Source organism: Saccostrea echinata, unplaced genomic scaffold (assembly GCF_033153115.1).
Source record: "Saccostrea echinata isolate AGI-Se365-2 ecotype Australia unplaced genomic scaffold, CSIRO_AGI_Sech_v1 ptg000054l, whole genome shotgun sequence".
In the NCBI taxonomy this organism is placed as follows: domain Eukaryota; kingdom Metazoa; phylum Mollusca; class Bivalvia; order Ostreida; family Ostreidae; genus Saccostrea; species Saccostrea echinata.
Genome location: NW_026889803.1, coordinates 67,246,136 through 67,274,103, shown reverse-complemented (window position 1 = coordinate 67,274,103; position 27,968 = coordinate 67,246,136). Strand labels below are relative to the sequence as shown.

General features: G+C 34.5%; 1 protein-coding gene and 2 non-coding genes across 3 annotated transcripts; all 3 read left to right on the top strand.

Annotated features, from left to right (window-relative positions):
* Positions 1 to 185: 185 nt before the first annotated feature.
* On the top strand, positions 186 to 27,495 carry LOC133206394 (complement C3-like). Its single transcript, XM_061342356.1, has 39 exons — positions 186 to 276; positions 3,394 to 3,557; positions 3,816 to 4,013; positions 4,205 to 4,275; positions 4,401 to 4,532; positions 4,724 to 4,766; positions 4,858 to 4,948; positions 5,046 to 5,145; positions 5,888 to 6,124; positions 6,303 to 6,485; positions 6,570 to 6,680; positions 6,844 to 6,909; positions 7,008 to 7,208; positions 7,454 to 7,603; positions 8,421 to 8,495; positions 8,617 to 8,713; positions 8,862 to 9,053; positions 9,222 to 9,339; positions 10,276 to 10,504; positions 12,293 to 12,487; positions 12,566 to 12,662; positions 12,754 to 12,858; positions 13,081 to 13,272; positions 13,374 to 13,449; positions 13,952 to 14,108; positions 14,851 to 14,925; positions 15,290 to 15,479; positions 22,961 to 23,169; positions 23,383 to 23,544; positions 23,728 to 23,906; positions 24,119 to 24,301; positions 25,219 to 25,306; positions 25,437 to 25,505; positions 25,746 to 25,851; positions 25,979 to 26,068; positions 26,193 to 26,285; positions 26,390 to 26,473; positions 26,614 to 26,752; positions 27,243 to 27,495. Exons 1-39 carry the CDS (start codon positions 224 to 226, stop codon positions 27,379 to 27,381), a joined length of 5,139 nt encoding a protein of 1,712 aa, XP_061198340.1. The 5' UTR covers positions 186 to 223; the 3' UTR covers positions 27,382 to 27,495.
* Positions 15,871 to 15,942, top strand: Trnah-gug (transfer RNA histidin (anticodon GUG)). Its single transcript has one exon. It is a non-coding gene; the product is annotated as a tRNA-His (tRNA).
* On the top strand, positions 20,888 to 20,959 carry Trnah-gug (transfer RNA histidin (anticodon GUG)). The gene has a single exon. It is a non-coding gene; the product is annotated as a tRNA-His (tRNA).
* Positions 27,496 to 27,968: the final 473 nt, after the last annotated feature.

Here is a 27,968-nt window from a genome sequence, read left to right as displayed (position 1 = left end):
AGGAGATCTAAAATGACACATATGTTGTATAGCCACAGATCAAGATGATTTATGAATCCCAGATTCAATCTGATGTAAATAAAACATTCACCAGCAGAAGCAGAAAGAATTTGTTTATCAAAACGTTACATGGAATCATGATGGGGTGTTCACGCATCAATGTGGAGGATTGAAGTTGAAAATAATGCCCTTTCTTTTTACATTTCTCTTCAAATCTTTCACGATGTTTGAGGTATTATTCTGTCTTTTTCTGACCACCATACAAGTCTCGGCAAGGTATGTGGTTTATTTACGCTATTGTTGAATTATGCTAATACCTGCATTATCTGTGAACATTTTCTTTTCATTGATTTTTTTATGTTAAACCATCTATTCTTCTGCTTATTTATCTTATATGAAGTATAATAAAAAAAAGAATCCCTTTAGCCACTGTAGGTAAAAACAATAGCTAAACTGAAAATGAAAAATAAAGTGAAGAGAGCGAACAACGATCGGTCTGGGGTAAAAAAAACTAAAAACAATACAAAGCTGAGGATATAAAACACGGTCCCCCGAAAATTCCAGTGGTGGATTCAGGTTTTAGGAGGAGTATTTCAGCAACCCTAGCGTTTTATAAATAGTTGACGTGCAACCACAAGTTCTGCATAGTATAGCATTCTGACTACAACAATTTTTCAAAGTTTAAAGATTAATTGCTATCTGTTATTAATTAATAACGTTTACTGCCTGTCACTCTGAACTCCGGAATTGTTCAGATTAAATATGCAGAAATCAGCATTTCCTTCTAAACGTAATGTAATCCGTATAAAATTGATGCCATTATGAGTGGAATCATATGAAACTAATTTGAGGAGAGGACTTAAATAGGCAGTTATATGGCCGCTGTGCAATAGCATTTCCTTTCAGAAATAAATATTGTTTATATTAAATATTGTACAAATTGTTACCGTGTTACAATGAAAAACCATTTTCTGAAACATGTCAGTGTAAATAAAAAAACAAAGTACCGACCTCAGCAATTTTATTTATACATCTGAATTGTGGCAATTCATTTTCCGAAATTATCCATGCATTTGATCCATTTATCAATAATTGACGAATTTTTTCAAAAAATATTGTAAGAAAGAGGATTTTAAGAAATGCATAATACAACAAAAATTTAGGTAAAGAAACTTTTTTTTCTTTATTTGTCCCTGTTTTTGCATAAGGGAGTAACTAGAATTACTATTTAGTTTGAGTTCAGATGCTTTTTTTATAACGCAGATAACAATACGAGCTAGTTCCTTGAAGTACACTTTAATGATATAATTGTTGGACTTACTTCCTGTGAGAGATGGAGGTTTTTATTTGTGATTCAAAACAATTTAAGATACTACAGCTGCTTTAACGATATCTTCCCTGTCAATATTTATAGTATCAAAGAACTATAGCATAAGTGAAAGCATTCTAAAATCTTATATAATTTTATAGTTCATTATCACAAGATCCTATATCTCTTTTAAATATATAAATATATATATTTTTTCAAATTCGAAAACGATCTTACATATATATTTTTGATAGGATACTTAGTTTCTACACGTTCAGGAATATGTGATGATTTAATTATAGCAGCTTTTTTCGACACGTCATAGCTAATGATTTAAATTCAGTTAACAATGAAATATGGGAATAATGAACAGTATAATCAACTTCAAAAGTCCAATACCAGTTGGAACAATACCAATTAGAAGCAGAACAAACACGGACCTCTAAAACATCAGAGGTGACATCATAAGTATAATAATAAGTATTCCCTGTCGCCTGCTCACACTCACCGTGTGCTCCCTGTCACGATCAGGCGAGTATAAATATCCGTACACAATTCAATGAAAAACATTAGTCAACATTCGACTTAACGACAGATTGTATTTGCTAAGAAGATCATTATAATCGACCATAGAATTTTCGAATTGTTGACTTTAATCGGGACTTTTGATATCTTTATATCATCAACTTATTTGTCAATACCTTGCCTCGTTTTAGAAATTGTTTATAGTAGAGCACGTTCTTGCGTCAACTGGAAGGCATAAACTCCATATGCAGGTGGTAATTGTATATTGCTACATAAATGAAGGATCAGAAGTTGTACTACCTTAATTTCTCATTTTAAAAGGTCCAAACTTAAGAAACCCGGACCTTTCAATGGGCGACAAGATTTTTTACTTAGTATTTATTAAGCATGTAGCAATATACCATTATCATCTACATAAGGTGATTATGTCTTCCAGTTGGCTCGATGAACAGGAGCATGTTTTACGTACAAACACATACAATCTCCCATTACGTAGAAAGTTAACTGATGTTTCTCATACAAAATGTAAGGTCTGGTCCCACATCTGGCGTTTTCATGGGTCATGTATCCTCTGCTTGCAATTTGTATTGTTTTATTTTAATAATTTGACTTTTGAGCTTAACTACTATTCGTTATCGTCAAATTTCTTTGAAACATAATTTCCCCCACTTTTTTTTTCAAGTGAGTATGATTTCATTACATATATATTTAAAAAAAAAAATAGCTTCCATTGAAAGTTTAGGATGAAATTTTTATTTAATTTATTTCTAATTTTCAAAATCAAACCTATATCGTTAATTTAATTAGACTGGTGCATTAAATTACAATATGGATTCTAGCTACTATCTCTCAATTCGTATATTCTGGTACTGATGCGATTGACCTGGTAGTTTTAGAGGTCTGCATTTGCTCTGTTCCAAATTTGTATCGTTTCAATGGACTTTTGAGCTTGATTACTGTTAGTTATCTTTATATTTCCTTTCTTTGCCTTTTTCATTTGATGTAATTTTATTCAAGTATCATGAAACAAAATCTATAAACTGATACACATTCATTTTTAAAACGATGCATGTGACTTTAAAACAATTGTGTGAAAACAAAGGAAAGATAAGGAGTGATGCATTCATTTTTATGACACACCAAATTGAAATTATTGATTTTTTTTTCTAATTAATGTATATGTACATATGTTATATACATACATTGTATATATGTTATATACATATATATATGTATTAATGTTAATGTATATAATATACATGTTAGAATGAAATAGAAATTAAATACTGCATTTTAATAAAAGTTAATTAGGCCATTATTTACACACTGAATTGTCGCCGAATTTTTCGTTATTTCCCGATCATGACAAGGAGCACACGGCGGGTGTGATCGGTCGGCAGGGGATGATCACTCCTCGATGGCATCTGATCCCACCTCTGATGTTTTTAGAGGTCCGTATTTGCTGTGCTCCAAAATTTGTATTGTTAATGGACTGTTAAGTTTGAATACTGTTCGTTATCTCCATACATTTCATTATTCACATACCTGATCGATTTCAGTCCAACATACGTCATCACAGCGCCAGACGTGTTCCGTGTGGATTGTGACGTCACAGTGACTGTGGATTTGGTTGATATAGACAATGTCTCTATGCGGCTTTCTTTACAACAATATCCTAACAGAGAAACAACATACCATACTGTCGATTTCAAGGCTTCTTCAGGTGTTTTTTTTTTAATTTTTGTTGCTTTAATATCCCTCAGCTAATACCTTGGGGAAATAATTTTTCTCTTCGAATTACAATTGCAGTCTTCTGTTTGGGATATATTTTTTCTCTATTGATTCAAAATGCAAAATATTTTATATGAATAGCTTTTAACTCATCCTAAATTGACATCAGAGTCATGAAGTAAAGAGAATAATAAACTCTCGTGTTTTTTAAAGAAATATCTTCATTATACATGTATTTGTATTATTGCAGGTATGAACAGAGTGAAACTGAGAATCAACAACGCCCATTTTAATAACAGCAGTGATGACGTAGAACACGCCTATCTGGTGGCGACCTCTACCGATCCAAGAATGACGTTTTCACAAGAATCAGTGGTCCTCGTTAGCAGGGACTCCGGTTTTATCTTCATACAGACAGACAAACCAATTTATACTCCTGATCAAGAAGGTAGAAAAACCTTAAAAATAAACAAAAATAATTTTTTAAAAAAAAGAAAGGGCAGTATTCAGGTAACAACTGTTTGTTTTATTGGGATTGGTTAAGATAAATGAAAAAAATATTCACTAATCTTTGCGAAGTTTCTTTATCCTTTGTTTATATTTTATTAGGTAATCGTTTGAATTAATTATTTTTTTTAGTAAAAATCAGAGTTGTTTTGCTGAATGAGGACAGATTGCCTAGTTCAAAACCTATACTTATCGATGTCAAGGTAAATTAATGCAGATTAACAGGTACTGTTTAAACCCTAAATGCAATTTTATGATAGAAATATTTTAATTTAACAATTATAGTGAGCAGTGGCTTTAATATACTTTTATCTAATGTTTTCTAAAGAATCCTCAGGGCATTATAGTACAACGGTGGAACTCCACGTGGTCCAGGCGGTTTATCGCCCACACATTTGAGTTACCAGACATTCCTTTCCTTGGCAACAACTGGACAATAGAGGCTTCTCTTGCAAATAATGTAGTTTGAGATTAATGTACAGCTAGAGTTAAAACTTAAAACAATAAAATCAAAAGGAAGTCATAAATAGCAATCACCTTATGTTGTAAAGATCAGCAATAACTCACTGACCTGTTTAAATGAAATCTTGTCTAAATTGTTAATTGTAATATATCAGTATAATTCAGTGTGATGTCAGTGTTTCATTACAGAATGCACTCAAGACTACTGCTGTGTTTGAAGTCACGGAATATGGTAAAGATTTATATTTGGAGTGAGTGGGTCATTTTAGAGGCATGTATTTAACCTCACAAAGCTAAATAATCATATTACTTTTTCCTTACAGTGCTGCCTCGAATTTCCGTAGACATCGACGTTGGGGATACAGAGATAATCTTACCCACGACGGATCAGATTGAAATAACTGTCAAGTCCAGGTAGTAACATTTTATTCAGTGGATATTTCGATCACTTATTAAGTAAAAGCTTTCAAGCAACAGCCTAGAAGCCAGTTGTATATTCACTTCCTTACAGATATGTCTATGGAAAAGTTGTCCGTGGTGAGGCGTTTGTTTCTCTGGGAGTTCAAGTCGATGGTCGATATGAGTTGTGCCATTTCAGACTTAACCAGATGGTAAAACCTTTATTTAACCATGATTCTATAAATATGCTAGTTTGGACATGGAACTTAACTAAACTTGAGTGCTTTGTATACGTCACATTCACATCGATGGCCCTGCTTTCATTTTGACTGTTTGAAGCGTCAATATCTTTTCCCAACACGTTGTCCACGTGCAATTTCCGCAACACAGAGATAGGAAAATTGGAAGAGGCGCTTATATTAGCCTCTAACAGTTTTTCGCGAAGAACAACAGCGGACCAATTTAAATAATTTGTCATGTCAAGAGAATCACCGGAGGTTCTTTGTCTTTTAGCACTTCTCCTGGTCGCCATAGTTGTTTGAGATACGTTGATTTTTTTTTTAATATCGCAATTTCACTAATTAATGAAGTGTTTTTCCCAGAATTACATCGTCAAGAACACAATTTAAGTACACTGAAAGTAAATACACAAACAAACAAATCGGATGATCGATGATTATTAAGTAAGCCTATGGATTAATGAAGACAATAAAAGCTTGGTACTGACGCTGTCCGGGACCATCGAAAGATAAGAAGTCACGTGACTAGCTATTCTTGACATATTGACCAATGACTGATGGACATGAAAATCAGCATGTCTATTGCATAATATTGGTAAACGTAAACAAAAGCAAAGGGGGGAAAGGCTTAGTTAGGCAAATTGTATGAAATAAACTTTGCTTAAAATTTTAATAAAATAATTTAAGCTACAATATACGCCGGTATTTGTTGTAGCTCTCCTCTGGTGCTGCCACGTTCAATGTCAGTATGGAAGACGTGTCAAACAGTCTACAACCATACTGGTTTCCAGACGGAGCCAGATTACATATCGAGGCAGAGGTGATGGATCAAGCCTCAGGCCGCAAAGAAAAGGCGTTTGATTGGTCAGTTGTGTTTGCACTGCGACCATTCAGAATATCAGTTGAAAGAACCAGGTTCTACTTTAAACCAGGATTGAATCATGAACTCCAAGTAAGCACAATTCAGCAATTATAGTAAATAGTTTAAGTTCCTTTGTTCTTTTTCGTTTCCCAAATGTCTACTCAGTACAAATAATAATCTCAAATTGATGTGTACACAGAATACTTTTATTACCAACCTATTCAAACCTTTACATCTGCTGCAATATTGGAATATTTACCATTAATAGATACATACCAACTGGGTCAATCGTCATAAAGCCAAACATATTCCACTTTCATTGGCTACAACTCGTACGTCTAAATATGGTATAGCGGAGGAGGACCCTACACAGCGTCTGACGACTGATGGTGACGGAAGGGTGGTGTACACGATAAGTACAAGAACCCTGGACGAGAGGATACAGTTCAGGGTATTTTTCGTTACTGTACATATTAAAGAAGAGTAAAAAAAATATTCGTAATTTGTAAATATAAAGAAATTGTCACACTTTCAGATTAAAACAAAAGACATGCGCTTTGAAGCAGGTCAACAAGCGAGTTTAACGGTGGATATCAATGCAATGAGAACAACATCTCGTGCCTATATTAGTATCCAGGCTACTAAGGTATTAATACGCTCGACAAAATACATTTCCTTGTATTCTTTGACATATGACCTAATTTTTAATGAAAAAATATAGACATCTTAAATTCTGGAATAAGCATTACAATCAAGACAGTGTTGCAGAAATGTAGGTCAATCTTAAACCATATCTGCTCTTCTTACAGAATCAAGACAACATTCAAGTCATCATCTTCACAAGTGAAATATTCACGAGTAACGTAACCTACATGGTAAAGTGCTTTAAGTGTATACACTACAAAAAATAACACTCTTTAATAATGGATGACAAGCTGTATTTTAAGTACTTGACGATTCTCTGTTTCTTCAGGTATTGGGTCAGGGAAAGATTCTGACTTCCGCTTCCGTAACAATCTACAGCGGTATCCACGCTGTTATAATACCTATACAAACCGCCATGACACCTCGGTGTAGAATCCTAGCTTATTTTATCAAACAGACTCCTCTGGGACAGGAGATTGTATCAGACTCTGTAGAGATGAGTATCGAGGGCATGTGTAAAACTAAGGAGGTAAAACAAAGACATTCAACCATAAAGCATTATAAGAAATTTACAAACTTTACAAAAACCTATCAAAATGTAGTCCTTTATAACCACTTCTTTTTGTCTGACCTTGTACATGTTAATACCTTTTGGACATAAGGACATCAAGATGAGTGGAAAAGAATATGATAAAATGATCCATATAAAACAGTTAGACACCAGTGTACATGTAATGTACCATCAAACACTGAGTACAAATCGTTTGTTTTTAGCTTACCACCAGCGTAGATGATGAAGTAGTCCTCCCAGGCGAGTCATCTGTCCTGAGAGTGACCGGGGCCCCAGGGAGCACGGTGGGGTTCGTTGCTGTGGATAAAGCTGTTTATCTATTGAAAGAAAAAGGGTTTCTGACAAAACAAATGGTAACTTCATCATAAATATTTAAGACTATAACAGAAATGATAAAGATTTTAAGTCAGGAATATTGTAATATGAATTCTTATACACAGCTACTACATAAACAACAATTCTGTGCTGCACATTTTGAATTTACAACATGTTTTGTTTGTCAAAAACACAAAAATAAGTTTTCATATGATTAGATTGTCTTTGTTGATTTAATATGTTAACGCAAGAATTTTTTTTAAGAACAAGGTACGGTTTCAATACAAATCTTGCCCGATGTTTTTCTTAAAAATGAAAGTGATGTAAAAAATTAAAACTCATGCTTTCTGAATCATTGAAATTCCATTTTCTCACATGACCTTCTAAATGCTAATTGTGACGTCATGAACTTGTGCATTTTCCCGTAATTTCCTTAAAAGTTGCATAAGACACCAATTTTCAATGGAATTTTCTTTCAGATAATATTGTCCACAGGCATCCCCACAAAGATTTTGAGATATTTGATTTTTCGTAGAATTTTACACAACATATCTGAAAAATAAAGTGGGCGACGGCTGTGGACACTATTTTCTTAAGGAAAGTAACCCTTCAAATGGGTCATTTTGAGGCTTTTTCTGTTTAAAATAGAGAAATCCATTAAATTAATGACGTCATATTTCAAGAATGGTACTCCTCCATGCCATATTCTTTCCTGATTTATCACAGTCATATACTCAACTAATATTTGAGACAGTTTCAAAACTTTTAGAAAACATTAAATTTTTAGGGCACAATAAAGCTAAAATTGTACCTTCTTCTTTGTTATATATATTTATTTTTTATTCATGTTTGCAGCTTTTTGAGGATTTTGACAAGCACAGTACGGACTGCGGATCCGGGGGAGGGTACAGTTCTCATCAAATATTCCAGGTGACTTAAATATTTTATTCAAAATTTGTCATTAAAAAAACTCCTGAATATTTTTTTTTTTCATATACTAGTATACTGTTTAAATTTCAATATCAATTATGATATCCAATTGACCATGAAGGATTCTGGTTTGACGGTGATCTCCAACATCTACATCCGGGTATCGCGCCGTGACGACACAGGTTGTAACAGAATTTCCAGAAGGCGGCGCTCATCTGGTATACTTTAAGTTTTCTTAAGAATAACGTTTTGATCATGTTCGAATAATTATTATGATTTACATTTGAAATTATGCATTCTATTCTCTGTTTGAGCATGAGGAAATTGATAACAATTTAAATTTCAATGATGTGATATATTTTGTAGACGAATTGACCAATATAATTGACACACATCCTTGTTGTGTGGCTGGTGATCTTTTTGGGAGAAATATTACAAACCAGTTGGAATGTTTTGAAGAAGGAAAAACGGTTTTTAATATAACCGGAAGTACAGGTTGTTCCAAAGTTTTCTACAAATGTTGCAAACGCTTTTTGCCGTTTGGCCCACCTTCCCCAGGTTTGTAGCTCATCATAAATACGATCTGTACTAAATTTTTCATTTTTAACTTTGTTACCAAACAAAAAAAATATTACGCTGTTCTACAGGTGGGTACTTAATATGAATGGCGATCTGGATATAATTATCAGCGTTAAGCTTATACCAATCAAATTGTCACGATTCTAGGAAAGACAGTAAAAGATGAGGGAAAAGAATACACATTCCGGGATATTGATAGTCAATTACAGCTGTTAATGCGATCTTATTTCCCGGAATCCTGGCTATTTGAGGAAGCAAACTTAGAGTAAGTGTTCCTTAAATCTGGGAAAAAAAAGGTTTATCGTTCTACGCTTTATATAATAAATACAGGAATAAAGGCGAAGTTATACCAACCAAGTTATACCAGACTACCGATGCTATCATAACAGTATTACAGAGTTTAGCTAATATCTACATACCACCAAAATCGTTATGTTTTATTTCTTATGTATACTTAAGGAAGCATATCCCTCAGCAAGGGATGGGATAATAACATTTGAAATATGCATCTATATTTCCTAGGTTTAAATGTAGTAACTTTCATTTGGGGCTTCGAAATATGATTTTTAAACCTTTGAAGTGAATTCAAAAACATTTGCTATTTGATATCTGCTTCTCGCAAAAAGACAAACACGTTTTGAAAGATATTACACTTTCTCCATGCATGTGCCCTAAATAACAATGTCATTTGTCTTTAATTGAATTGCGATGCATTGCTATAATGTTAGATGGCTTGCAAAACTTTGTTGTTGCATAAGAACTGATCGAGGTTTTGTAAGAAATTAAACATCCTTATATGTACGAAACTATAAATACATGTACAACTTTAAATGCATGGACACATAACCTCTTGTCTTAAAGGGCAATTTATCAATTTCAACTTGAAAATATTACATTGATGCATCTATCACGTTACGGAGGAAAAAAAAGGAATTTCCTAATTTGCCTTATCAAATAAGATATTTATTTTGATCTACAAAAATAACTTTGTTTGGTAAATTTAGCCATGTTTGCAAATTGTTTAAGTGGTGCTGATTTATAATACCCGAGGGATATAAAAACCTTTGTATTTCATTTTTTTTGGAGATTGAAGTCAAGTATCATACATTCGCTCTGAGTGTTAATTTTATGCATGCATTATATTATTGAAATCGAACAAAGTAACGAAAACACCAATAAGAATCAGACCCTATTATTACAGTGCTGATGGTAACCACACCGAACTCCTACAGACGCCCCACTCCATCACAACTCACGTGATACACGCAGTCTCCCTGTCGTCTGCTCACGGACTGTGTGTGGCGGATCCTGCTGAGATTGTCGCTTACCAAGATTTCTTTGTAGATGTCGACCTTCCCTACAGCATTGTTAGAATGGAACAAACCGAGATCCGCGCCACCATTTACAATTATCGAAACACCAGTCTGCCAGTAAGCTTTGATACTGAATATAAATAACAGGAAATCCAACAATTTAATTGTAAAGATCCTAAAAGATATCTCAAAAAATGCATTGCGTCCTTCACAGACAAATATGTAACAGTATTTAAGAAAATATTCTCTCTTTTTCTGTAAGAGAATAGCAGCTATTTATTTCAAAATTTTAAAAAGTATTTCGAAGTTCCCTCTTTTTATCCAGCGTGCCTGATAACTAGGATGCTTTTCTTATTATTTTATTTTTATGCCCCCGTATCGAAGATTCGGGGTATATAGTTTTTGCCCTGTCCGTCCGTCTGTCTGTCTGTTTGTTTGTCTGTTTGTTCGCAAAAACTTTAATATTGCCCATAACTTTGATTGATTGGAGCTATGGCTTTCATATTTCACATGTGTATTCCTTGTGACAAGACCTTTCTTTGGGTACCACCATATTTGACCTTTTGACTTGGACCTTGGGATTGACCCAGTTTTGCAAAAAAAATTCCCAACTTTAACTTTGGCCATAACTTTTGAAGGATTGGTTCTACGGCTTTCATACTTCACATATGTATTTCTTGTGACAAGATCTTTCTTTGGGTACCAACAACTTTGACCTTTTGACCTTGACCTTGGAGTTTGACCTACTTTTGGAAAACTTTAACATTGGACACAACTTTTGAATGGTTAGTGCTAAGGCTTTTATACTTAGGATATGTTATCCTTGTGTCAAGACCTTTCTTTGGATACCAACAACTTTGACCCTTTGACCTTGGCCTTGGAGTTTGACCTACTTTTGTTAAACGTTAACATTGGCCATAACTTTTGAACGGCTGGTGCTAGGGCTTTCATACTTCACATATGTAATCCTTGTGACTAGTCCATCCTTTGGATTCCAACAACTTAAACCCTTTGACCTTGGAGTTTGACCTACTTTTGAAAAACTTTAACCTTGGCCATAACTTTTGAATCGCTGATGCTAGGGCTTTAATACTTTACATATGTAATCCTTGTGACAAGACCTTTCTTTGGATACCAACAACTTTGACCCTTTGACCTTGGAGTTTGACTTACTTTTGGAAAACTTTAACCTTGGCCATAACTTTTAAACCGTTGGTGCTAGGACTTTCATACTTCACATATGTAATCCTTGTGACAAGACCTTCCTTTGAATACCAACAACTTTGACCCTTTGACCTTGACCTTGGACTTTGACCTACTTTTCGAAAACTTTAACCTTGGACACAACTTTTGAAAAGTTGCTGCTAGGGCTTTCTTATTTAACATGTTTTTTTCCTTGTGACAAGACCTTCCTTTGGATACCAACAATTGTAATCCATTGACCTTGACCTTGGAGTTTGACCCACTTTTGAAACACTTTAACCTTGGTCATAACTTTTGAACGGTTGGTGCTTCGGCTTTCATATTTCATCTGTATATTTCTTGTGAGAAAGCCTTTCCTTAGGCACCATTAATTTTGACCATTTGACCTTGACCTTGATGTTTGAATTACTTTTGAAAAAATTGAACCTTTTCCATATCTATTCAATGGTTGCTGTTAGGGCTTTCATATTTCACAGGTATATTCCTCGAGATAAGACCTTACTTTGGGTACCAACATATTTGATTTGCATTTGAGAAAGTTAAACCTTGCTATAAGTTGCCATACGGGGGCATCAGTGTTTCACAAACACATCTTGTTCTTCAAACTTCAAAAAAGCATAAATAGAAATAAATCACATATAATTCTGTTTAAGTGAACTAAGCTACAAATACATAAAACTTGTTTTAAATTTCTCATATTAGTGTCGAATCTATATGAACACAACCGAAGAAATCTGTTCCTCTAAAACCGGTACGATATCCGTTAGAGTCCATTCCAATGATGCAGAAACTGTCAGATTTCCCATAGTTCCTCTACGTGCTGGGAAATATCCAATAGAAATCATCGTAAGATCTGTCGGTGTCGGTGATTTGGTGCGAAAGATCGTCTATGTGATTGTGAGTAGACTTTTTTCCTTCAACTTTTTCTTTGAGTGTTTTAAGCGATGATTTTTAGTGACTGAGATTTTTTTGTAGAATGAGGGAAAGGAAGAGAGAAAAACTGTATCCTTCTGGGTTGATCCTCATCTTCAGAAGGGAAGACAACAATTGCAAGGAGATTTACGAGTGAATAGTAGGCATAATATAGCTTGATACTAACCGTAAAAGCAATATATTACCGTTAAATAAAATTGAATATACAAAAGTGACGTGTTTTTTTTTAGTTTCACATCCACAAACAACTCTGGGATTGCAGAAGACAGATGTAGATCTTGTCCTTCCAAAAGATACCATTCCAGGGACCGAGCAATGCCAGGCAGGCGCCACAGGTCTCTGATTATAAACTGTAAACCAGCTTTTATTTGTAGCATCTTTCATAAAAAGAACACGGTTCCTAATACTGATTTTGTGATAAAGTCCTCTTTTTTAATACTATTACACAAATGACTGCTACTTGCATTTCGCGAATTTCCTCATTATCGGAAAAAGTACGAAGTCATCTAAGATGAGTAATGTGAATCGTACTCTCTCCCTTACGTCTTGAAATCTAGGTAATATAATGGACTCCGTTGTAATGACGGTTATTGATGACGTAGATCAGCTGTTGAATCGAATTCCTCATGGATGTGGGGAACAAACGATGATCACTTTGGCGCCAATAGTGTACGCACTGAAATACTTACATGGAACAAACCAAATTCAAGACCATCATAAAGTGCGGGGCCAGAGAGTCATAAGTAGAGGTAAAATTTCATGCTTTTTCATTCAAATTACTTGACATAGACCCTGGTGTTGACCACTCTTAAGACTACAAGTCAAGACAATCACTTGTTCTTTTCAACAGGATTCCAGAAGTTACTTCGTTTTCGAAAAACCAACGGCTCTTTTGCAGTATGGCCTCACAAACCTTCAAGTACGTGGTATGTTTACATAAATACTTGTTACTGAAACATATCTTAGTACGAGGTATGTTTACATACATACTTGTTATTAAAACATATCTTAGTACGAGGTATGTTTACATAAATATTAAAACATCTCTAAGTACGTGGTATGTTTACATAAATGTTAAAATATCGCTAAGTACGTGGTATTAAAACATATCTTAGTACGATGTATGTTAACATAAATATTAAAACATCTCTAAGTACGTGGTATGTTTATATAAACATTAAAACATCTCTAAGTACGTGGTATGTTTACATACTCGTATATATTATTAAAACATATCTTAGTACGTGGTATGTTTACATATATACTTGTTATTAAAACATATCTTAGTACGTGGTATGTTTACATATATACTTGTTATTAAAACATATCTTAGTACGTGGTATGTTTACATAAATACTTGTTATTGAAGTATACCTGTCTTTTTTTTTAGTATGTTCGTTCATTTAAGTTTTATTTGACATTATACAGGCTGACTGCTTTTGTACTGCGGGTACTCTGTGAAGCCCAGAAGTACTACCACATTGATGAACAGATCATGTGTTCTGGAATCCGTTATATTCTGTCCAAACAACGACCTGACGGAGCGTTCGATGACGAATCACCAGTCTATCATAAAGAAATGCTGGTCAGATTACACCCTTTCATTGTTGGGGTTTGCATACTGTTGCTCTTTCCACATTCTTAGAAGACTTAAAATAACTTCTCTTGAAAACTGCGTCAGAGATTGTAGATAATCTCTGTTCCTTTGTTATAAGTTCTATGCTTACTAGTTTGGTTTGAAAGTGATTTTTCGAGTTTGCTCCTTCTATGCTTTGTAAAAAATATTTTAACTGATTTCTCCTCTTTAGTTGTTCATTCTGTGTCAACTATGGAAAATTATTGATAATTCCTTTTTTTTTTCGTTGCTATAATCTACCTACCCAAAATTCTAAATTTTTTTTTTTCTGTTGTTTCTTATTCTTTGCTCACTAAGGAAGAATTAAAACAATTTTAAGTCTTCCTAAAAAGCTCATCTGTTAGACAATTCACAGAGTAGAAAGTTATAAGATAGCAGGTGTAAGGGGTTTTTTCAGGTTTTCGTGTGTTCTGATATCATATGTACAAATACATATACCACTAGTCTGCATATTGTATTTCAATGTATTTTGAGACGATTGATACAGCTTCACGGCCAAAAAAAGCAGCATAATGGATTTATTTCATCACATGGCCGATCACTGCTGTCTTAATTAAAATATATTAAATACTCCATTCAAAAGTTACTAGAATAATAGTTTATTCCATTCTTCACATATTCATTTAAAATATTACATTTCTGAGATGGATTTGATGCATTTTTATTTAGATATTTACCTATGCTTTTCTAGGGAGGAAATATTGGTGATATTTCCAGAACTGCCTTCATCTTGATTTCTATTAAGGAATGTAGCTGTAAACCAGAGGTAATGGCCGTTACACTAACTTCTCACGCTGTTATACACTTAACATGCATGTAACAATAACTTTCTGGAAGTGACAGTATTTTAATTAAGATTTGTTTTCATTAGAAAAAGAATAAATTTCAAGGACAATTCAATCACATACAATTTACATAAACATTTAAATTAAAAATTGACATCGACCAAAATATTCTTTATTTATAGTCTAGTCTTTACTGGCAGGATTTTCCGTTGATTGCCATTTATTTGTAAATAGTCAACAATGTCAATGTTTTAAACATTGACAGTTAATGAAAGTCTTATAGCAGGAGTATTTAATTTACAGTAAATATTTTCGTTTTTTCTACTATTATGTGTTTATCAACAGGGATCCGCCATCAACATACAGAGGGCAGTACGGTACCTAGAGAACAATTTATTTTACGCCAGGAGGCCCTATTCCTTAGCTATAACTACATACGCTCTCGACCTATCCAATAGCGACAAAGTACACGCCTCCAATAGAAGATTAAAACTTCTGGCTAAAAATAAATTCTTCACGACAACTGGAATCGACGGTAATATTCCTATTAATAAATTTAAATACCAGCTTACTCTTCATTTTATCTCTAATGTGTACACTTTATCTAAAGACATATTGCTGATTATTATGTTCTTCTTTTCATTTTTGTTTATAACTTTTTTTAATCTTGAATATTTTTTTTACCTTACCTAGATAGGATAACTTGAGGAATATAAGTATATAATAATTTAATTAAATAGAAAACAAGTAAATAGACAAAATAACATATCAAAAATTCTTCATACTTCATCCACGAAAAACAGTAAAAGAAATACTTTAAAGGGCTCATGTATAGAAATAAAGGAATATTGATTAATCATTCATCGTGAACCTTACCTTTAAAAATTTCTTCTCCTTTACGTCAAGGTGAATCAGCTGCTCATATAGCCGTGATCGTATAGTGGTTAGTACTTCGCGTTGTGGCCGCGACAACCCAGGTTCGAATCCTGGTCACGGCAGTGGCTGTGCAGTCGCTGTTACGGCAGGACAGCATATTTTTAGCTCGCCTGGACTTCAGTCATCGTGTAGGTCTCCCTTACCGGAGTTATTGGTGAAGATTCTTTGCAAAAGTTGAGGGGAAATACTGGCAATTCTTATTGTGCCTCCATCTATATGTATCTTTATATTTCAAAAACATGTTAGCGAATGAATCATTTGTCATCTGTAATTTAAATTACAAACAACTACTAGGTTAGAAAAATTACATTTAAAGAATTGATTTTTTTTCCTCATTATATGGACAGTACCACGTTGTAGATGTCTTACAAGTAGAAGGTCAACATTATTTATAATAATTACCATTGTTATATATTTTTTTTTAAATTGCTGTGGACTGCATTTCAATATTCATATACATGTATATCGACGACGTTCTATAAATTATAAAATTGCATTCCTTTGTCAGCTCTATAAATTCAACTCAAAACATTTCCTGTGAACACTGAGCTCAAAATGATATCCCACGCTCCCTGTATGAGTATAATGGCAAAGTGCATTTCTTGGCAGTATGTAAAGGAGATTCTGTGAAAGTTGCACTGAATTTCATTCAAGGGTTTAGAAGAACTTGTGTTAACAAAATGGCAAACTGCATGTTTTACTATGGGAAACCGCAAATATCTGTCCGATCAAAAAGTAATATAGTAGGCGCACAATTCCACTAATAAAGATTCTGTGAAAATCTCATTAAATTGCATTCAGTGGTTCATGGGAAGTTGCAGATAAGAGGCGGGTACCCCCAATGATAATTACATGTGTTGAATGACAAAGTTCATGTTTTGTATGGGAAACCCCAAATATTTGTTCTATCAAAAAGTAAAATAGTAGGCGCTCTGGCACTATGTAATAAAGATTCTGTAAAAGTCCAATCAAAATGCAATGAGTGTTGTAATCACCTTGCATCATTACTACGTTACCGAATGGGATAATAATCATCCGAGTTGCCTCTATTTCACCTAAATGTTTTAGTGTGCACGTACTTTTGCTTATTGACTTGGGCGTCTCTAGTTCTTGGCCAATGCTCTCGTGATATTATGAATCAGGATTTATATACACATATATTTTTGTAATTACTTTCAACGAGCTATTTCTTATGTTTAAAAACGATTCCGACAAAGAATGGTGGAATTGTATGATTGATTGATTGAGTTTATTATTTTGTTAAAAAGCAGTCTGTTTGTACACACTAGTACTCTGAAGTTGATATAAAAAGATGCTTGAGTTTCTTATTGACAGTATCTATGGAGCTTTTGGAGATCAGGTCTTCCAACAATCTGTTGGAATTTCCATGGGTACCAATTCCAATTTGTATTCATATGAAGCAGAATTTATTCAAAAAGTTCTACATGAAAAGAAGAAAACACTTGCTGTGGCCTTCAACTCGACATTTGAATATATCGACGATGTATTATCAATTAACAATAGTTACTTCCATTCGTATGTCGACTCGATATATCCCAGTGAGCTGGAAATAAAAGATACCACAGATTCTGATACATCTGTTTTATTTTTGGATATTTTACAAGAAAAAGACTTTAATGGTAACCTAACAACAAAGCTTTATGATAAACGTGATGCTTCAATTTTTCAATCGTCAACTTCCCTTACTTATGTAGCAATATACCCTTATCACCTGCATATGGGGTTTATGTCTCCCAGTTAATCGATACGCAAGAGCATGCTCTACGTATGAACCATTTCTAAAAAGAGGCAAGCTATTGACAAAAAAGTTAATGAAACAAGGATATCAACAGTCTCGTTTGATATGATCATTTCGCAAGTTTTATGATCGATACAATGACCTTGTCAGCAAATACAACATATCATTGAGTCAAATGCTGACTGACGTTTTTCATACTGATTGTACTTGGTCATTATTTACACACTGAATTGTAATCGAATTTTTAAGTTTTCCTGGTCATGTCAAGGAGCACACGGCGGGTGTAACCGGTTGACAGGGAATGCTCACTCCTCCATGGTCATTATCCCACCGTATTTGCTCTGCTCCCGATTTGTATTGTCTACATGGACTTTGAGCTTGAATACTTTCGTTATCTCCATATTTCACTGATTGTGTGTTGTTTTATGTCTCATTTAAGAATTTTTCACTCATATAGAGACGTCACCATATACCAGTGAAGGGCTTCAAATTTAGACTTTTACCCGGCACTCAGTGAGAGATCTTTGTCGTGTCAATGTCTGCCGTGTCAGGTGTCCTCGATTTTTAAGATTTCATCCTACCTTCACTTCTTATGCCGAGCGCTTGGCGAAGGGACAGTCCTTACTTATGTTAGCACACTACCAGTAGGGTAGTGATAATTGTAGGCGATTTTATGTTAACAGACATTTGAAGACGGAATACAACTAAACAATCAAGCAATGAGAATGTAAATCTTTTACATATTCATTCTTTCATAATGCAATTGCAAACCTCCTATTTTTTGTTTTGATCAGACAGATATTTGAGGTTTGCCATAGCACAACCCGGACACTGCCATTCTTTCTATAATACTGGGGGTACCCATCTCTTATCTGCAAATCCTCCTATACCAATGCATAAATTTTTATGAGACTTTTACATAATCTCTCTTGCATAGTGCCATTGTGCACCTACTATTTTATGATCTGATTGGAAAGACATTTGGGGTTTTCCATAGCAAAACAGACTCATACTGGTGCAGGGTGTATCATTTTGTAGGCTCAGTGCTCACAATACCTATTCCTACAGTTACTGAGATTGTTTTAATCTCGTTGATTTGAGGTGTTATATACTAGTAAGAAGTTAAATCGGCTCTCTGAATTCATGCCTGACATTTACATCCTGTTTTTAGAGGCCCGTGTTTGCTCTGCTCCCGATATGTATTGTTTCAATGAACTTCTGAGCTTGATTAGTGTTCGTTGTCTACATGAAATATATGGAGAAAACGAACAGTATTCAAGCTCAAAAGTCCATTAATCAATACAAAATAGGAGCAGAGCAAACACGGACCTCCAAACATCAGAGGTGGGATCAGGTACCATGGAGGAGTGAGCATCCCCTGCCGACCGGATCCATAATCCCATTGCTACCTTACCGTTACAGAGATATTTTGCTAAGCTGATTACCTTGTAGATCATACAGAATTAAAGAAAATTTTAAATGCTTCATACGCTTTGTGAGAGCGTTTACATCTAGAGATGGAAGCTCTCTTACATGAATTATGGAAATAACAGTATTCAAGCTCAAAAGTCCATTGAATCAATACAAATCAGGAGCAGAGCAAACACGGACCTCTAAAACAACAGAGGTGGGATCAGGTGCTATGGAGGAGTGAGCATTCTCTACCGACCGGTCACACCCGCCGTGAATACCGATTGGGAAAAACGGAAAAATCCGTAGACAATTCAGTGTGTAAATAATGACCTAACAATAGAATGAAAAACATCAGTCAGCATTTGACTTTATGATATGTTGTATTTGCCGACAAGGTCATTGTATTAACCATAGAACTTGCAAAATGATGACTTTAAACGAGACTGTTGATATTCTTGTTTCATCAACGTTTTTGTCAATAGCTTGCCTCTTTTTAGTTATTCGCACGTAAAGCATGCTCTTGCATATCGAATCAACTGAGAGACATAGACCTCATATGCAGGTGATAAGGATATATTGCTACATAAGTAAGGGAAGTTGACGATTGAAAAGTTGAAATCATCACGTTTATCATAAAGCTTGATTCTTAGATTACCAATAACGTCTTTTTCTAATAAAATATCCAAATATGAAACAGATGTGTCAGACTCTGTGGCATTTTTAATTTCAAGCTCACATTTATTGGGATTGAACTGTTTTTCAAGGTCAAGTCTCTCCTGTTATGCAATAAAAAAAAATGACCCAGAAATGCAAAGGAAACTGAGATGAAGATAACTAACGGATATTTTCAATGTTATTTCATAGTTTTATGGTCTATGGCAACATGAAAGAACGCTATCAGTTCAGATTATCGAAATGTAATAATAACATTTGAAATTGTAGAAGACCAGATTTTTTTTTCTAAAGTACTTCTGTGTTTCTTTAATTTGCACATCCTTATCTTATTAAAGCTGTTAGTCTTTTAAATATAACAATGTATGGTCTTTGATAAACAATTGTAACACTTGGTCAGCAATTTTAATATGTGGCAATGGAGAATTTAGAAATTTGTAATATGAAACCACAAGTAAAAGGTCATTTAACTTCACAAAAGCAGTAAAAAAATAAGAGCTATTTCTTGATGATTAAAATTGTCAATTTGGTTTACGACTTTTTCTCCAAATAAAGGACATTTTGGACCTATTATATCTTCTTACTATAAGAATTAAGAATTTAGGCAATATATGTAAGTGACGTCTGTTGATTATTCTACTAGATTTGTCTTTCTTTATCAATGTTGCCGGCCATAAAGTCCATTCTCTTATCTAATGTAGTATCATTCTGAAGGATTTCTTATTGCAACTATGTCAAGGATACTCTCCTCACATTTCAAGTAGAAAAACACTAGAAAGTAATCAAAGATAGCGTTTTAGTTTTCTTTCAATTACTTAGAATTATATAATAAAAACGTAAGGATATCTTCTCGGGATATACCGGTCATTTTACGCCAAGATGAATTTAGTTTTTATAATGAAAAATTATCTGAAGCAAAATTTAAATGAGCATCAACATCAGCATAAATAAATTGTGGCTGTTAAGACTTCATTAACAAAAACTCTGTGAGGGTTGATACATCTTCATTTATAAATTGACTACTATAAGAAATTGTTTCATCATTCAAAGAAAAATAATTTTTTCAAAGGATATCTTCCAAATAAATAACTCACTTATCGTGGTAAATGACGTATCAGTATTCTATATCATTGGTCTCTAAAACGTTCACAGCTGTTCATATAGCCGTGATCGTATAGTGGTTAGTACTTCGCGTTGTGGCCGCGACAACCCAGGTTCGAATCCTGGTCACGGCAGTGGCTGTGCAGTCGCTGTTACGGCAGGACAGCATGTTTTTAGGTTTTTACACTACCTTTTGTCTCCAACTTCCACCTTTTTTCATCAACAGTCCGTCCGTAGTAGACTAAAGGTGTTATGAAATAATAAGGATTGCATGAACAATAAAACAAGAGTTCTGGCTGAAAAAAAGTTTGCAAAAACATAGTTTTTGTTTTCAAGCTCATTATTTCAACTGACTTTAGAAGTGCGTCATTTTCATGTCTGGTATGAAACTTATACTTAAAAAACCTCGATTGTAATGTGCAACAACATTTTCAGGATGTTGTGAAGGTCAATTGTGGATTATCAAAAATCTCCAATAATTTTTTTATAAATGGAATTCTCATATTTTTTCCAAAACCTATTACATAAAAACATTTTATACAACCATTCCTCGTTATAATTCATGCTTTTTTGAGATCATAGATAACTGCTTCTTTTATTTTCATATTTTGTGATTAGTCATCTTCAAAAGCTGCTTTGTTAAAAATCAGTCTGACTCTCTACACAAGCACTCTGAAGTCAATAATAAAAAGATGTGGAGTTCTTCACTGACACTATCAATGAAGTCTTTGGATACCAGGCTCGGGGGCCGTAAAACTTGGATGAGCCCACCTTTAATCTCAGTGTCACTTTTCCACTATGTACTCCTTTTGTAAAATCGATACTTAGATCAGAAATGAAATATGTGGAGATAACGAACAGCATTCGAGCTCAGAAGTCCATTAAACATTACAATTAGGAGCAGAGCAAACACGGACCTCTATGACATCAGAGGTGGAATCAGGTGCCATGGAGTGAGCATCCCCTGCAGAAAGTGATTTAGCTATGTTTACTGGTCCCAGAACCAGGGTCTTCCGACAATATGTTAGAATTTGTATGGGCACAAATTATACTCTATAAGCAGACCTATTTTTGTATTCTTATGAAGCAAAATTTATCCAAAAACTTCTGCATGTAATTGGTATTGAAAACAGTTTTCAATCTCAGAAATCCAGTAAATAAAACGAATCGTGAGCAGGGCAAAAACACAGACCCCTGGAAACACCAGAGGTGGGATCAGGTGCCTAGGAGGAGAGAGCATCTCCTGTTGACCACATAAGAAGAAAAATCTTGTTTTGGTCTTCAAGTGGACAATTAGATATATATACGACGTTTTATCAATTAATATTCATTTTTATTTATGAACTCGAAAAAAAACACACCACAGGGTCTGCCACACAACTGCTTCATATTTGGATATTTTACATAATAAATATGAAAAACAGGATGACTTTAACTTTTCAACCATCAACTTTATCTATATACGTAGCAATATATTCCAATATCAATTGCATTTGGGGGGGGGTTTATGTCTCTCAACTGATTCGGTATTCAAGAGAATGCTCTTAGCGTTGGTTCGTATTATGACTGACATGTTTCCCACCAATTCTTAAGACATTGTTTTTATACATTTTGACTAAGGATTAATTCGTTTACTTCATCTATAGGGAGGGCTCACAGCGGGTGTGACTGGTCGGCAGGGGATACTCTTACTCCTCCAAGCACCTGATTCAAGGGATTCGTTTTGTTTTTTGTTTTGTTTTGTTTAGTTTTTTTTTTTGTTTTTTTTTGTTTGTTGTTTTTTTTTTGTTTTTTTTTTGCCCTGTCCACGATTCGTATTCTTCACTGGATTTATGAGATTGATCACTGTTTGTTTTCCTTACCTTTCATACTGATTTGTTTTCCTTACCTTTCATACTGATTTGTTTTCCTTACCTTTCATACTGATTTGCCAACGGATTTAATACTCCGTTTATCCGATCTAAACAAAGGGCCCAGGGGTGTGTGACCGGTGAACAGGGCATGCTTACTCTATGGCAGCTGATCCCATCTCTGCCAGACTGGTGTTTCCAAGGGTCCGTGTTTGCTCAGCTCCCATATAGTTTTTTGTTTGTTTGAGCCTCTCACTGATCGTTATCTAAACATTCACTCACAAGGTTTCAGGTACTGGGAGGAAGAAACTGAGGATGTTAGTGAGGTATACACGTCACCATGGTATCGTAGAAACACCCCTGCCATCAATGTGGAAGTGACGTCATATGCTCTACTTGCACAGTTAGAGCTCAACGATCTGGAATATAGCAAGAATATAGTGGAGTGGCTGCTAGATAAAAGACAGTCATCAAAAGAATTTGTTTCAACACAGGTAGAATGGAAGACAATTGCATGTAATAAGTTTATAGTAAATTTGCATTCATTGATTTCTTCAAAAATAGTAAGTCAATTCGTAGTCTTGTAAGAATGCGATGATGGTCAATCCAGTAGTGACTATATTTCATAGATCTGTTAAGTCTCTTTGTCTTGTGCCAAAACATTCTTCGGTTTCTAAGTCTTAAACAACTTTTAATTTGATTTCTAGGATACGGTGGTAGCTCTCCATGCTCTATCGTTGTACAACATAAGGACGTATGCTAGAGACATCAACCTTAACATTTCTTTGTCCAGTACCAGTAATTCCGGCTTCCAGAAAGATCTAGTTTTATCGCAGCACGACGCACTGGTTCAAAAATCTGTTGACAATGTGAGTATATGGCTGTAAAAGTTTAGCAGTGTGATTAAATTTAAAGAAAATTCAATTTAAGAGCTTATCTAAAGATATATTTAATGTTTCTTTGGCAACGACAAAATCATGTCATATCACATGACAAAAATGAATGAAATGACGTTCTTCAATCTTTGAGTTATTTTTCTTTTTGTATGAAAGGTTCCTGTTAATGGAAAATTGGGCGTTGTTTCCCGTGGGAATGGAGTTGCCCGGATGGACGTGGAGGTCCGGTATAATGTGAACGTCAGTGAGAGCCATCTTTGTAAGTTCAGTGTAGAGGTGTTCGACAAGCCCGTCAAACTGGACCTATTGGTGGAGAAAGGGTTCACTCCTGACGAGTAGGTATCCGGCTTCGCCTTCGATCTCAATCCTCATTTTCACGGTTTTAATCTAATGCCAAAAAACCTTATTTCATGGCTTCAAATATGTTTTAGTTAAATAAAGGACATTTTCTAGTTATAATTATAAAATTTATTTGTATCTAAACTGCATTTATTTTAACAATGAGTTTTTTTTATTTAAAGAGTGTTATTGAATGATCTATATTTAGCCTCCACTGTGACGTCTGTGGCTATTGTTCGCCCGTAGATCCTGATGAGTTTTCGGAAGTTTCAGACAAATACAATGTACCTGATCTCGCTCCCAGAATTCGGGGTCTGTCCTCTCGCTTAACAAGATCCGCCACTGGGCAACAGACAAGCAAACGGGTCGTCTGCCTAGAAATATGTGTCAGGTGTGTTTCAAGTAGTACCAATAAATTATACTAGTTAAATCTAAAATTATTTATGTTATCAATTTTAACTAAGGTTTTGCCTTTAGAATGATAATTTTATAGTATGAGTCGATATGTGTGAATAGTGCGAATATTTGAATAAATCAGGTTAAGAACACGGATGTCGGAATCGGATGGGAACAATAAACTTTTACAACAACTAGAGGTACTGTGAACACTGAGCTCACATAATGATACCCCCACTCTCATAAGAGTCCATTTTTTGCTATGGGAAAGCCCAAATATCTGTCCGATCAAAACATAAAGTAGGAGGTGCACAATAGCAGTATATAATAAAAATTCCGTGAAAGTGTCTTCAAATTTTATTCAGTGGTATAGGGGGAGTTGCGGATAAGAGATGGGTGTCCCTGAAATTATAGAAAGAATGACAGTGTCTATGTTTTGCTATGGGAGACCTGAAATATGTGTCAAATCAAAAAAGTAAAATAGGAGGTCACTCTGGCACTTTGTAATTATAAAGATTCTGTGAAAGTATCATTAAATTTTATTCAGTGATATGGGAGCAGTTGCAGATAAGAGTTGGGTAACCCCGATTTCATAAAAAGAGTGGCAGTTTTCATGTTTTGCCATGGGAAACCCAAAATATGTGCCCGATCAAAAAGTAAAATAAAAGGGGCACAATGACACTATGTAATAAAGATTCAGTGAAAGTCTCATAAATTTTATTCGATGGTATAAGAGGGGTTGTGTAGAAGAGATGGGTACCCCAATATAAAAGAAGGAATGGCAGCCGCTTAAGCGAATTCTTTCGCACTTCCAGGTTGGTTATCAAGTCATAAACGCCAAAAATATATTTCTTAAGTAAAAATTTCGGGGAAATAACAATTGTAACTAATTCAAGTTTTGCCTCCTTACAGTTACCTTGGATACCGAAAACTAGATATGCCAGTGGTGGATGTTGGACTACCAACGGGATTCCGTGTCATAGAGAGCGACCTCCAGAAGGTATTTATTCCGTGTCATAGAGAGCGACCTATGGAAGATATTTTTTGTTATAGTGTCATTGTAACAGGAAATTTTACAGAGCATGTTTGTTTCTCTCTTTTAATCAGTTTTTACGTTATTTTTATTTAAGATAAAATCTAGCGGAGTTGCAGATAACTACGAAGTATCGAAGAGATCAGTTACACTGTACCTGGATAATGTATGTTCATTTTCAAACGTTATAATAATTTTTTTTAATTCCATAACACTTGTTAAATGATTCTTCTAATTGTGTCGTTAATATTGCTAAAATAAATCTTAACTGTTACTGCATTTAGAGACTTTTTTTTAAAAAAATCGACTTTTATTGAAAGGTTTCCACATGTTTTGTAAGAAAGATTTCTTGAAACTCGTGGTAAAACATACGCATTTGTTTGTCTTAATTGATTTCTTATTGTAGATTCCCAGCTTAGACGATCTGTGCTTTCAGTTCCGCGTGGTCCGAGAATTTGACGTAGAAAACCTCCAGTCTGCAAAAATAGAAATATACGACTACTACCAAGAGGGTAACCTTCTTATTTCGATTTTTTATTTGAATACACGGGATTCAAATATAAGTCAACCTGTTTGATTTTTTATTTGAATACACGGGATTCAAATTGAGGTCAATCTGTTTGATTTTTTTCATAACAGAGGAAAGATGTGTGAAATTTTACAGTCTAAAATACGAGGTGGCGGATCTAGACATTTTCTGCAGCCGGGGTAACTGCACGTGCATTGAAGGTAATTAAATATAAACAATTATTGCTCTGTTTTGAGGTCAATGTGATGATTTAGCTACCCAGGGAGTACAGTATTTAATGTATCATATCATCAAAAAAAAAGATTTCTTTGTAACACTCTTCAGATTCGTGTGCCGAATCTTGGGACGCCAAACTACTGTACAAACAGATCTCGAGATCCCAGCTATACCAGAGAACGTGTAACCTGTACGATTACGGTCGGTAGTGCATGAATATCTGCTTTTATCTGAGTTCTTGGCGCAGAGATAGATAGAAATATTCATGAGAAAGCCTTACTCTATATTTTTTCTTTATTTTATAGTTATTAGGATAGAGGTAACTAATGTTATCGTGTCTGGAAACCATCTGGTTTTCTCCTCCAACGTCAAATCTGTCATCAAGCCAGGTATATCTGAACGAAAACTCGTAAAAAGTTTGTTTGCTGGAAAATAGAATTCTGGAAAAATATGAATGTTTTATCTATTTGGTTGATAATTGATAAAATTATTAATTGTGTAATTATGAATTTACCTCTCGTTGTAACAGGGGAGGGTAATATACAGCGGAATGACGAGATAGAGTTCTGGGTGAACCTCCGATGTGAAACAGATTTAGAAGTGGACCATCATTATTTTGTATACGGCAAAAAGATCATCGTGTACACAGACGAGAGAGGACATAAAAGGTTATCAGAACCACTCGAACTCTCTATAGAAAAAATAAGTTATTTTATTACATACAAATGTTATTTCAAATAAGAATTGGATGTTATAAAATGGTAACGTATTTGAGTTTTCTAATTCATAGGTATTACCTTTTTGTTATTATCAATATAACCTTTTTGTAGATAATCGGTACAACGTTTTTGTAGATAATCGGTATAACCATTCTGTAGATATCGGTATTACTTTTTTTGTAGATAATCGGTATAACCATTCTGTAGACACTGGTATTACTTTTTTGTAGATAACAGTATTACCTTTTTGTAGATATTGGCATTTTCTTGTTTTGTAGATATTGGTTTTACCTTTTATCTAGATATCGGTATTTCTGTTATGTAGATATCGGTATTTTAACATTATTGTCAATTTAGGTATAACCCTTTTGTAGATATCCGTATATCTTGATTTGGTAGAGAAATAACCTTTTTATCTTTTTTTTTACCTTTTTTCTAGATATCGGTATTACCTTCAAGGAGAGACGGCCATTTTCAAAGACTACATTAGAACTGAGTACGCCGTGAATTCCAATTTACGTTTCTGGGGTCGATATCTCCGGCGTTTGGAGCGCTACATCCGAATCCGAGGCTGCTGAGCTTGTGCTGTGTAATTTTGTGGACAATTTTTACTCCATTTTGATATGGGAACTGAAATGTAAATATTTTTCTATTGTATATTCGATTATATAGCACTTAAGTTCTTTATTTATATTTTAATGTCATTATTTGTCAATCAAGAAATTAAAATATATGATACTTTCAATGTCCTCTCTATACCGTGTATTTAACAAAGTAATAATGAGTGAAAATTATGAAATGGATTTTCCCTGAGTGACAGGTTTAGGTACAGAAGAGAGGCTAATATGTTATATAAAAGATTAAAGCAATCTTACAAATATTTCTTCGATGAAGTCGGCAATGCTGTCTTATTGTGGGCTTGTAATGTAACATAGGCGTCGGAAGCAAATTGAAAGGGGGGGGGGGGGGGGCTAAACCAACAAAAAACGTTTGGAGTTATGTCTATCTTTGCCAATAAAAGTGGGGGAGGGCTTAGCCCCCCTCCTACAACCCCTCCGGTCCGACGCCTATGCGTAACATGTAGTGTCAAATATACCCCCTCCAGTGAAAATGAAATGAAGTAATTATAGGATTCACCATGTATGTTAGTCTGTAGTAGCTTGGA